Here is a 10193-nt window from a genome sequence, read left to right as displayed (position 1 = left end):
CGACCCCCTCAAATTCCCCCGGCTCCCCTCAGAAACTTCCGACCCCCTCAAATTCCCCCAGCTCCCCTCAGAAACCTCCGACCCCCTCAAATTCCCCCGGCTCCCCTCGGAAGTCTCAACCCCGCTGCTCCCCTCAGTACCCCGCTCCCTCTCAATTCCCCCCAGCATCTTCAACCCTCCGGGTCCCCATAACGTCCCGGCTGCCCTCAGCCCCCAGTTCCCCTCAGCCCGCGGGGGCTCTGGGGGTGGGAGGGCTGAGGGAAGCGGAGTCGCCGCCGGGCCGGGCCCTCCGGCGGGCGCTGGCAGCGGGCGGAGGGTGGGCGGGAGCAGCGGCCCGGGCCCCGCTATTTGTACGGGAGCGGCGCCGAGCCCGCCCCAGTGCCCGCCGCTGCCCGCACCATGCCGGGGCTCCGCGCCCTGCCGGGGCTCCGCGCCTCACCGCCCGCCTTCCTGCTGCTCCTCGTGCTCGTCGTTCCCCGGGGCAGCCTCGCCGTGCTGGAGCCCGGCAGCCGCTCGGCCGCGGCGGCGGCGCGGGTGGCCCTGCAGTACCACAACTTCCAGGCGGGATCCCTCGGCGGGCTCAGGGCGCTCGGGCAGGTCCGCAAGGCTACGCTGAAGGTAAGCGGGGAGCCGGCGGGGTGTAAAGGGGCGCTGGGAAAGTGTAATTAAGAGTAGTTATTACATTAGCATTGTTAGGTGTAACTGAGCTGAGCGCGTTCCCACGCAGGGCACCGGGCGCCTTCCCGCGTCCCTCAAGAGCCGCTGCCTCATCCTCGGGGACAGCCGGGACCCCGCAGGGACCGCTGTCCCATCTCCCCTTCCTCGGGGACAGCTGGCTCTCCTCAGGGACTGCTGTCCATCTGTTCCTTCCTCGGGGGCACCCGGGTCTCCTCAGAGATCGCTGTCCCTTCTCCCCTTCCTCAGGGATACCCGGGTCTCCTCAGGGACCGCTGTCCCTTCTCCCCTTCCTCAGAGATCGCTGTCCCTTCTCCCCTTCCTCAGGGATACCCGGGTCTCCTCAGGGACCGCTGTCCCTTCTCCCCTTCCTCAGAGATCGCTGTCCTTTCTCCCCTTCCTCAGGGACAACCTGGGTCTCCTCAGAGATCGCTGTCCCTTCTCCCCTCCCTCAGGGATACCCAGGTCTCCTCAGGGACCGCTGTCCCTTCTCCCTTTCCTCAGGGACACCCGGGTCTCCTCAGGGACTGCTGTCCCCTGTCCCCTTCCTCAGGGACCGCTGTCCCACAGCCTCGTCCCTCATGGGATCCCTGGCTCTCCTCAGGAGCTGCTGTCCCGCAGTCCCTTCCTCATACCACGAGCTTCATCTAAAGGCGATGCGGTTCCCACCAGAAAATATAGCTTAATCTTCCAAAAATCCCATGGAATTGAGGTGGCAGAACGGAACAGGAGTCCCAGGGAGGAGCAGCTACGGGGACAGAGCCTTCCCGTCATGGGGAGCTTGCTGGGGATGCTCGAGGTGGTGCTGGGGGTACAGTCCTCCTCCTCCAGGTTTGGGGGTGTTTTTTACAGCTCGTTCACTTTCTGAAAGTACAGGATCAGGCAAAAACTTCTGGGGAATGTTTGTCCCAGGCTGTAGATCCTGGAAGGAATGCATCACCTTCCTGGAGAGCCGAAGGGTGGGATTTAAATCCAGCCCTGTGCTCCTGCTGCTGGGCAGCTCCTGAGAGCAAGGGCTGCTTGTTCTGTGTTCCCAGGAGAACAAATTCTGGATCCTGGATTCTGCTGGGCAGCTCCTGAGAGCAAGGGCTGCTTGTTCTGGGTCCCCAGGAGAACAAATTCTGGATCCTGGATTCTGCTGGGCAGCTCCTGAGAGCAAGGGCTGCTTGTTCTGGGTCCCCAGGAGAACAAATTCTGGATCCTGGATTCTGCTGGGCAGCTCCTGAGAGCAAGGGCTGCTTGTTCTGGGTCCCCAGGAGAACAAATTCTGGATCCTGGATTCTGCTGGGCAGCTCCTGAGAGCAAGGGCTGCTTGTTCTGTGTTCCCAGGAGAACAAATTCTGGATCCTGGATTCTGCTGGGCAGCTCCTGAGAGCAAGGGCTGCTTGTTCTGGGTTCCCAGTGCGAGGTGCCAAAGGCAGCACTGGATTCCACTGGATCCTTTCCAGGATCTGGAGATCTTCCACCACTTGTCCTGTGCAGCTCCTAAAACTGAGTAAGAGGGTGTAGTGTTAAATCTCCCCCTTTAAAAAAGATATCCCAAACCAACTAGAAATATCTAAGATGCATTAATTAATGCAGCCCCTGTATTATAGAGATCACTGGGTGCTGTGCATGGAAGTGCTCTTGGGATATTGAAGTTTTCCTGTGAAATTGCTACAAACACCTATGACAGGAATTCTCTGTTATTTTTTTACTCTCCAAAAGTACACACGCTCCTTCTGTATCTCCTGGGCACTTTGCATATGTCTACATGTAAATATTTCCGTATATAAACACCTGTGCCTGGCTGAAGAATAAGTGAATATTTGTGGGGAGGGAAAGGGGTTTTTCCACCCTCTATCAGCCACCTGCCTCCTCATACAGGAAGGAAAATAATTGGCTCATTATAGAGAAGTGAAATTGCTCCTTATTTCCGCAGTGCTGGGTGCTGTAGGAGCTCCCTGGAACCACTCTTCTGCAGTTTATTTCCTTTTTTTTTTTTTTTTTTTTTGCACACTCTGTGAAAACAAGAGGAGAAATGCACTAAAAGTGGGCACTTCCTTCTTTCCTGTCCTCCCCTGGAAAAAAAATGAAAAGAATTTCCTGCAAGGAATTTGCTGTATTACGTGAAGGCAAGAGGCAGAAATATTGGGATTTGGGTATTTTTTTAGGTTTGCCTGGTTTTTAATTATTTTTGAAAGGGGGCTAATTTCCTATTGGTTACTCTATTACTGGATCTCATAAAACCAGGATAATTTTTAGTGGAATTTAATAATGAGCTCTGTAATTGAATACTGACTTTATTAGCCCATGAGCTGTTGAAACTGGTAATTGGAACCAGGACTGGGAACTCTCTTAGATGGGAAAGATCTTCCAAGTTCAGGTAAAATGAGACTTTCTTTCCTGGCAACAACATGGCAAACCTGGAATAATCCCTACCTTGCTGCTGGATGCAGATGGTTTTTGTTGTCCCTTCTTTTCTCTTGACCAAGGATCTTCTAGGACACAGCAGCTCCTGCACTTTAAAATACACTTTTGATAATGAAGCATTAGTTTGTGCCAGCTGAAGATCCCAGAATGGAAAGGGGAGCTTTTGGGAGCAGTTTCCCATCCCAAGCTGCCCTGGAAATCCTAATTTAGGAGTAGGGAGGTGAAAGGGAAAGGGAAAAGCCAGGTGATCTCGTGCAACATTGGCTTAAATTGGACTAGGAAATCCAATTTTCAAATACCCAGGTGGACATTTCACAGCCTCACCTGGACACAACAGCAGCACCACAGCTCTGCTCCCTGATACCAGAAATCTTAGAAATGTTCTATTAATGTCCAGCAGTCAGAGCCCCACGTTGGGTGGGAAAGGCAGAATCCAGCTCTGACTCCTTTTCCCAGCTTCTCCCTGCTCAGTGATCCATGCAAAAACTGATCCCAGGGGGAAATCCTGGTGGGAAAACAGAGGGGGAAGAGATGGGAACCTCCTCAGGATGTGGGGAGAGAGGGATCCTCCCTTTCCGTGCCTGTGGGGAGTGAGGGGAGTGCAAACTGATTGGAAACTGATTGGAAACTGATTCCTTGGGGACCTGCTGTGAAGCTGCTCTGAAATTCCTGGTTTGGCCTTCCCAGGACTGAAAACCTGTCAGGGAAGTTGTGGTGATTTGGAGCCCAGAAGTAAAAGAATCCTGTGACCCAGATATTGAGTGGAAAAATGAATTACTCACTTGTTTTCTTCTCTTTTTGGACACTTTAATCTTTGGCTGCTTCCCTGGGGGTTGCCAGACATCCCTGAGCTCTGCTCAGCCCACACTCTGGGATTGGGAAACAGCATTTTGGGATGAGACTGGGGAAAAATAGTGGAAATAAAAGTTTTTCTTTGGGACTACAAAGACTTTTTGTACAATTTCGTGCCAAATGGAGCTTCTCCCTTCTCCCTGGTGAGCTCAGGAAGCCTCAGGTGCTCACTAAATATTTGTTTTAGCTGTGTAGCATCATTTGAAAGCTGCCTAGGCAGCAGTAGTAGGGTGGTAGTAGCTACTAGCAGTACTGTGGGGAGTTGTTGCAAGTCAGGAGGGAATCTCTGCTTCAAAACCCCCAGACACACAGAATTCTGTGCTCTTTTAAAAAGGTCCTGTGACTATTGCAGCTTCTCTCTCCTGCAACAGAGCATACCGTTTAACTAAAATGTAACACCACACAGGACTGATGATACACAGGAGTAATCCTGGGTCACTGTAAAAATCCCCAAATTTAGTCAGATTAGGGGTGCTGTAAACCACAGCAATAACACCTCTTGGGTGGCTTTACAACAGTTACAATCTTAGACTTCAGTGTGGTTCTTGCACAAGGTGAGACGCTTCTAAACCTAATTTCACTGCACTCACTCCTCCTTTGGTGATCCTGCATTCCAGAAATCAGCTTTCACTACTCTGCCCATGTCCCACTGTCACTTGGAGGACAATGTTTGAGGCAATACACAAAAAGGGCAGAAGGGGAGAAGGAGGATGCAGAGAAGAAAGAAATTGTCAAAAAGTCTGAGCTCATCCTCTCTGTTTCCTGCACCTCCTGCATGGTGAGATTTGGCTCCACACTGGACTTGCCTCATCCTAAAGCTCCAGGAGGGGATTTTATAAAAATAGAGTGACTAAAGCAATTGTTTACCTGCATTTTCCAGCTCTGGGTAGGTGCCACAGGCAGGTGCTGAGCTGAGGATCTGCTGTGGGAATGAAACTCCACTCACCTTGTACCATTGAACTGTTCCTGGGAAAAGTGTGCTGGGAACAGGAAGGCTCAGGGTTAGATAAATAAGACACAAACGTTTGCTTTGATAAATAATGCACAAAGGTTTGCTTTGGGTCCTGCAAGCAGCCAGAATTGTCCTTACACACCAAGAAAGACTAAAAATCAGTGGTGCTGCACTCAAAACCAGGGAATTTCAGAAGGACCTTCCCTCCTCAGAGCTCCTTGCAGCACATAAGGCTTTAATTCCACTGCTGGCTCCATCTTCTCTCTTCCAGAACATCCCAGAGTCTGGCCACAAGTATTACCTGCAGTTCAGCACTGAGGACTACAGGACTGGGGTGAGTTCCTGCTCGTCCTCCTCACCCGGGGCATTAAATCAACTCCAGCAGCTCCAAAACAGGGACATTTGTGTCCTAAATGGATCTGCCACCATGGAAAGACCTTCCTGCTCCTCCCTGCCTGCCTTTGCTCTGAGGCTCACCAGGCCTCAGTCCCAAAGGGAATTCTTGCTCGAGTCATTGAGGCAACCAAAGGCCAGAGTGGAACTGTGCAGGGGCCCAAGCTGGGTGACAGTGACAGTGTGGGCCCTGTTCCCCTTCTGTGCTCCCCACTCCCCCTCTCAGGTCCCTGTTTTCCTGCTGTCCACACCCCAAAATGGGAACCAGGAGTTGACAGCTCCATGTTCTTTCCAGTTCCACCCCCCTCCATTCACCCTGCCCCAGCTGTCAGCAGCATTTTACTGTCCTCTTCCTCCACACACACTTTGTGGAATTCAAATGATTTTCAGAACTTACTCTGCAGCCTTAGATTATTTTTGTTTCAAGGCTGGCACAATGAAAGTCCCTGTTATCAATTAATGTTGTTTCTTGAGCTCTCACAAACATATTTCCAAGATGACTTAGAGCGTTGTCATGTCCTGAAAGCAGGACAAGCATTAATTAAAACCTTCTGCTAAATCCCTTTAGCCTTGTGGCTTTAACCTCTTTCCTGGAAAAAAATAAAATCCTTCTTGACACTTTCCTAACCCCTGAACAGCTTCATGCAAAGAGTGAGTTGCTGGTAAATAAAATCTTGATAAAAAAGAACAGTTTTAAACTCTCCCTGGACAGGAAGATGCTGGGAACTGCCTGGCTACAGTGCTGTATCCAAAGAAAAAGTCTCGTCCTGTTGTCAGCATCAAGTGCTCCCACACCAAAGACAAGGAGGAAATCCAGGAAGAGGACAACAGATTTTACCAAATGATCAGGCACCAAAGCAAACCAATAACTGCAAACAACATTCCAGGTATATTCTTCCAAATATTCACCTGTATTTCACTTTATCTCAAAGGCCATGAGGGACAAAGCATTTGAAAAGGAGACACATTGCTGGCAGTAGCACCCTGAGCCCATCCCGCTGTCAGAGCACTCCCACCTCCCCAGGGACTTTTGGGAGAACAGAGCCCCTCTGGATTTACCACTGGCACTCAGCACCATCCTGGGAGGGTGGCTTGGGTTTAAAAGCAGCTCCACGCCACTTTTAAGTCAAATAAATGCAGATTGTCCTCCAGGAATAACAAGTGCCCAAAGCCACACACCTCCCCAGCTGTGGTTGGAAATTCACTGAGGATGACCAACACAATTTTTCCATCTTGGAAAAATCCCATCTTTTCTCCCAGCTAGGTAAGGACTCCCATTATTGTGGATTTTTGGGTTTCTCACCTCATCACGGGGATCCCTCTCTTGGCAGTGTCAACTGTGCCACACTTCTGCTCCCCTGGGACCACAGGTTCAGCATCATAGGGAGGAGCCCCATGCAGGAATGGTGTGCCAGGCAAAACTGCTCTGGGGTTCATCATTCTTCTGCTGCCCAGCCAGAATTAATATTATTTTCTCTTTCTCCTTGCCTTGCAGACAGCTATGGCAACATTGAGCCTGCCCTGGAGCCAGTGTGGGCTCTGGCTGTGGCTGGCAGCAGCTCCATCATGTGGGAAAAGTCCACGGAGACCTTGGGATACTTCCTGGCCCAAGTGAAGTCCGCGAGGCAGTGGGTGAGTGGGGCAGGAGGGTCAGGGGCAGCACAGAGCCCTGCTCTCGGGGGATTCCCCAGAGCCCAGGGCCTGCTCCTCACCAGCAGCTCCACCTCTGCACGAGCACTTTGTCCAGGTTTTGCTGGGAAACTCTCCCGAGCTGGATGTGCAGGAGTGGCTTCTGCAGGGGCTGCAGTTCCTGAGCCCCAGAGCGGAGCCCAGCAGCCTCTGCCCCCGGGCTGGGCAGCAGCTCCAAGGCCTGCAGCACATCCAGCAGCACTTCCAGAGCCCTCAGCCAGCTGGGATCCACGGGCAGCATCCAGCTTTGGCTCCTCAGCTATTCAGCATCTCTCTGAAGGAGAGGTTCATGTAATCCTCAGATGTAATTGAGGGTTAAATTCAATTAATTAGCACCTGGTTTCAGTGCAGACAGGCTGCCGAGCCACACAGCTCTTGGTGTCCTCAAACATTCCCTGCAGGAAGGGCTCCTAATTCCATCTTTCCATGATCAAAACACATCTCACTGCAGCCACAGCCACGGGGCCCTGCTCACCTCCTTCCCTGAGCTCCAGTAAATCACAGCAGACATTGAATTTCAACAATATAAACCTGTGTTCCTGATAATTCTTTCCTTTTTTTTTTTTTTACACCTGCCCAGATCAGGAAAGATGATTTTATTGAGTTTGACTACACTGTGCTACTACATGAAATCCCAACCCAGGTAAGGAAGTGCAGGGGAACAACCCCTGCTGCCAGCAGGGAGGAGCTGCATCAGGATGACGAGATCTGTGTTTAAATCCCTTCTCCAGGAAATCATTTCCTGCCACATGCGCCTGACGTGGCTCCCCGGGCAGCCTCTGAAAGTGAAACATTTCTGCGCCTCCCAGGGCCACGGTGCAGATGAGGGATCTGGGGCAGAGTCTGGGTCAGCTGCTGGGCCTTCAGCTGGAAAGGGAGCCAGTTTTTAAGTGAAATCCTCTGTTCTGTGGATATGGATCCAGTCAGCAAGTCCTTGTGTGGACAGACCTGGAGCTGGGATCATCCTTCCATGCAAGTCAGCGACTGGGAGTGGTTTCACTGATTGTTCTGTGCCAAAATCAATTCCTGTCACTTCTTCAACTGCGAGATTCAAGCTCTGCAGCTCCGCCTGAACCCTCTGCTACTCCATATATACACAGATGAACATACAGCAGTTGATTTGATGTCACTAATTAACTGTTACTTAAGCGTTTGTAAACAAAATTAATATATTTGGATAAAAATCGTGAGCAAAGTGTTAATCTGTCACTAAGAGAGATTTGCCTACTATTTTTTGTCATGTTTTGGGCTAGAATGATGCTGATTTTTAACTCACATCTCCAATAAACCAAATGCCATCACTCAGGGTCGAGGCTGGTTTTCTTTCTGCTGCTGTTGGAGCCCAAATTTCCACCTTTTCTGTCACCTCGACTCAAACCAGACCTGCAGAGCCAGGGAGGCTCCTTGTGGATGAATCCCCATGTTTGGGAACAGCTCCTGTGTCATTCCTGCCATGTCCTGTCCCACCACAAAGTCATGGCTTTGTCCTGTGCCACCAAATTCTGCAGCTGGGTTCCCAGCAGATCCATCACTGTCCCACCTCTGCTCACTGCAATGTGCAAAACTGTCCCAAAGTCACCTTTTTCCCCCATCAGCCAGGTTTGTGGCAGGATAAATGAAATCCTTCATTTCCTGAGAACAGAGGCTCTGGGGTGGCTGTTCCTGTTTAACTTGGGTGTTGTTTTCACAGTCCTTGAGCTGTAATTGGGAACAACAATTCAAGGATTTCACACAACAGCTTTCCCTGGATGTTTTTAGGCTGGGTGATGTCAGCTTCCCAAATTCCAGTATTTTACACAAATAAGTCTGATTTCCTGACTGAAGCTTCTCCCCTCAGCACCCAATAAACTCAGGGAAGCAGCATTCCACACCCTCCTGGTGTTTTCTTTCTTGCTGGGAGAAAACATTTCTCATCATCAAAAATGTGAAACCAGGCAGCAAAATTCCAACATTTCTTAAAGAAGCCATGATTCAAATATTTTTTTAGAATTAAGCCAAGAAAACAGGATGGATTTGGCACTTTGGGGTTCTGCTTTTGTCTCCTTACCTTGGTTTTGCCTCTGCAGGGCTGGAATAGAGGATCAGGCACTTCCCAAGCACCAGCGTGGTGGAACTGGCTGCTCACAAACTCACAGCACTTCAGGAACTCCATAGAACTTCTGGATAAGTAGCAAAGCTGTTGGAATTCTAAGGAAAGTCTCCCCCAGCTGCTTTTAGACCAAAGTTTCAGCCTAAAACCCCAAATCATACAGCAGAATTCTTGGGGTTTGTTTCTCTCCTAGGCTGGTGGAGAACCAGCACATCTGGCAGAACTCATCAGCCAGGAATTCACATCACAACTGGTCTAAACATAATATAAACCCCAGAAATAGAAATAGAAATCACATCAATAGAAATAAACCTCAGAAACACAAATATAAATCTCAGAAACACAAATATAAACCTCAGAAACACAAATATAAACCTCAGAAGCACAAATATAAACCCCCAGAAGCACAAATAAAATCATACCCATCCTGTTTCTTGTCCTGTGTTCACACTGCTTTTATCAGACCTCTCCAAATTCTGGGGAAAGCGCTACATTTGTTTGTTCTAGAAAACTTCCAAATGTCTGAGAACCTGCAGGGCTTTTCTGGGAATGAATTCCAGCTGAGCATTCCCAAAAACAAAGCCATGGATGTGCAGGAGTCAGGGATTTGTCCCGAGGCAGCACCACACGGACACCCCACATCTCGCCTGGGATCCCTCAGCAGCTCCAGGCCCTGGCAAATCCTTTCCCAAGGTTGCCATAAATCATTTTCCAGCCCTTCCAGAGGAGAAGCAGCCTGGCTGCTCCACTTGTTCCTGTCTGGGAAGCAGCAACCCCAGTGCTGTGCCAGGAATGTCGCTGGGCTTGAACTGGAACTTCACTCCCTGTTTACTGGAATCTGCAAAAACACTTTTCAGCTGAGCAGGGCTGTGAGGAGGAAAGAAAACTCAACGTGGACATTCTGGGAATAATTACAAATACAGAATTATGGGAATATCTTCTCACCTAACCCCTTTGAGTCAGCAAAGTCAAGTGATTCCTGAGCTGAACATCAGCTGCAACTCAGCCTCTGGATTGTGAGGTTCTGGGAAAAGGGATCTTTGGTTTGGATTTCTAACCAAGAGCCAAAAGCCAAGCCCATACATGAATCCACACCCCAAACCCAATAAATCCACATCTCCAAGCCACACA

General features: G+C 50.1%; 2 protein-coding genes across 5 annotated transcripts; one reads left to right on the top strand and one right to left on the bottom strand.

The window, feature by feature from the left end:
• The first annotated feature begins 265 nt into the window (after positions 1-265).
• Positions 266-8274, top strand: LOC128812318 (ovocalyxin-32-like). The gene is made up of 6 exons (XM_053986620.1): positions 266-618; positions 5163-5225; positions 5997-6171; positions 6780-6916; positions 7554-7616; positions 7705-8274. The coding sequence occupies exons 1-6, from the start codon at positions 400-402 to the stop codon at positions 7861-7863; spliced, it is 816 nt and encodes a 271-aa protein (XP_053842595.1). The 5' UTR covers positions 266-399; the 3' UTR covers positions 7864-8274.
• On the bottom strand, positions 1365-4095 carry LOC128812315 (uncharacterized). 4 transcript variants are annotated; one of them, XM_053986612.1, is made up of 3 exons: positions 3870-4095; positions 3097-3189; positions 1365-2166 (listed from the first exon to the last, which is right to left on the bottom strand). In XM_053986612.1, coding segments are annotated over exons 1-3 (837 nt in total). In that variant the 5' UTR covers positions 3871-4095; the 3' UTR covers positions 1365-1423. The 4 variants fall into 4 exon arrangements, with proteins under 4 accessions (XP_053842587.1, XP_053842588.1, XP_053842585.1 ...); XM_053986613.1 differs by having other exon boundaries at positions 3097-3177; XM_053986610.1 differs by lacking the exon at positions 3870-4095 and having other exon boundaries at positions 3097-3390.
• Positions 8275-10193: the final 1919 nt, after the last annotated feature.

This window comes from Vidua macroura, chromosome 10 (assembly GCF_024509145.1).
Source record: "Vidua macroura isolate BioBank_ID:100142 chromosome 10, ASM2450914v1, whole genome shotgun sequence".
Lineage (NCBI taxonomy): Eukaryota > Metazoa > Chordata > Aves > Passeriformes > Viduidae > Vidua > Vidua macroura.
Note: the sequence above shows the minus strand (reverse complement) of the source record. Positions and strands in the feature narration are given on the sequence as shown.

What these genes read in the sequence shown, in the direction of transcription:
- LOC128812315 (XM_053986610.1), bottom strand. Translation starts at nt 3,268, where the DNA reads ATGGGAAACTGCTCCCAAAAGCTCCCCTTTCCATTCTGGGATCTTCAG. An exon ending in CATCTGCATCCAGCAGCAAG is followed by an intron (nt 2,167 to 3,096) that starts GTAGGGATTATT and finishes CCTCTTACTCAG; the next exon opens with TTTTAGGAGCTGCACAGGAC.
- LOC128812318 (XM_053986620.1), top strand. Translation starts at nt 400, where the DNA reads ATGCCGGGGCTCCGCGCCCTGCCGGGGCTCCGCGCCTCACCGCCCGCC. An exon ending in TCCGCAAGGCTACGCTGAAG is followed by an intron (nt 619 to 5,162) that starts GTAAGCGGGGAG and finishes TCTCTCTTCCAG; the next exon opens with AACATCCCAGAGTCTGGCCA. An exon ending in AACTGCAAACAACATTCCAG is followed by an intron (nt 6,172 to 6,779) that starts GTATATTCTTCC and finishes CTTGCCTTGCAG; the next exon opens with ACAGCTATGGCAACATTGAG.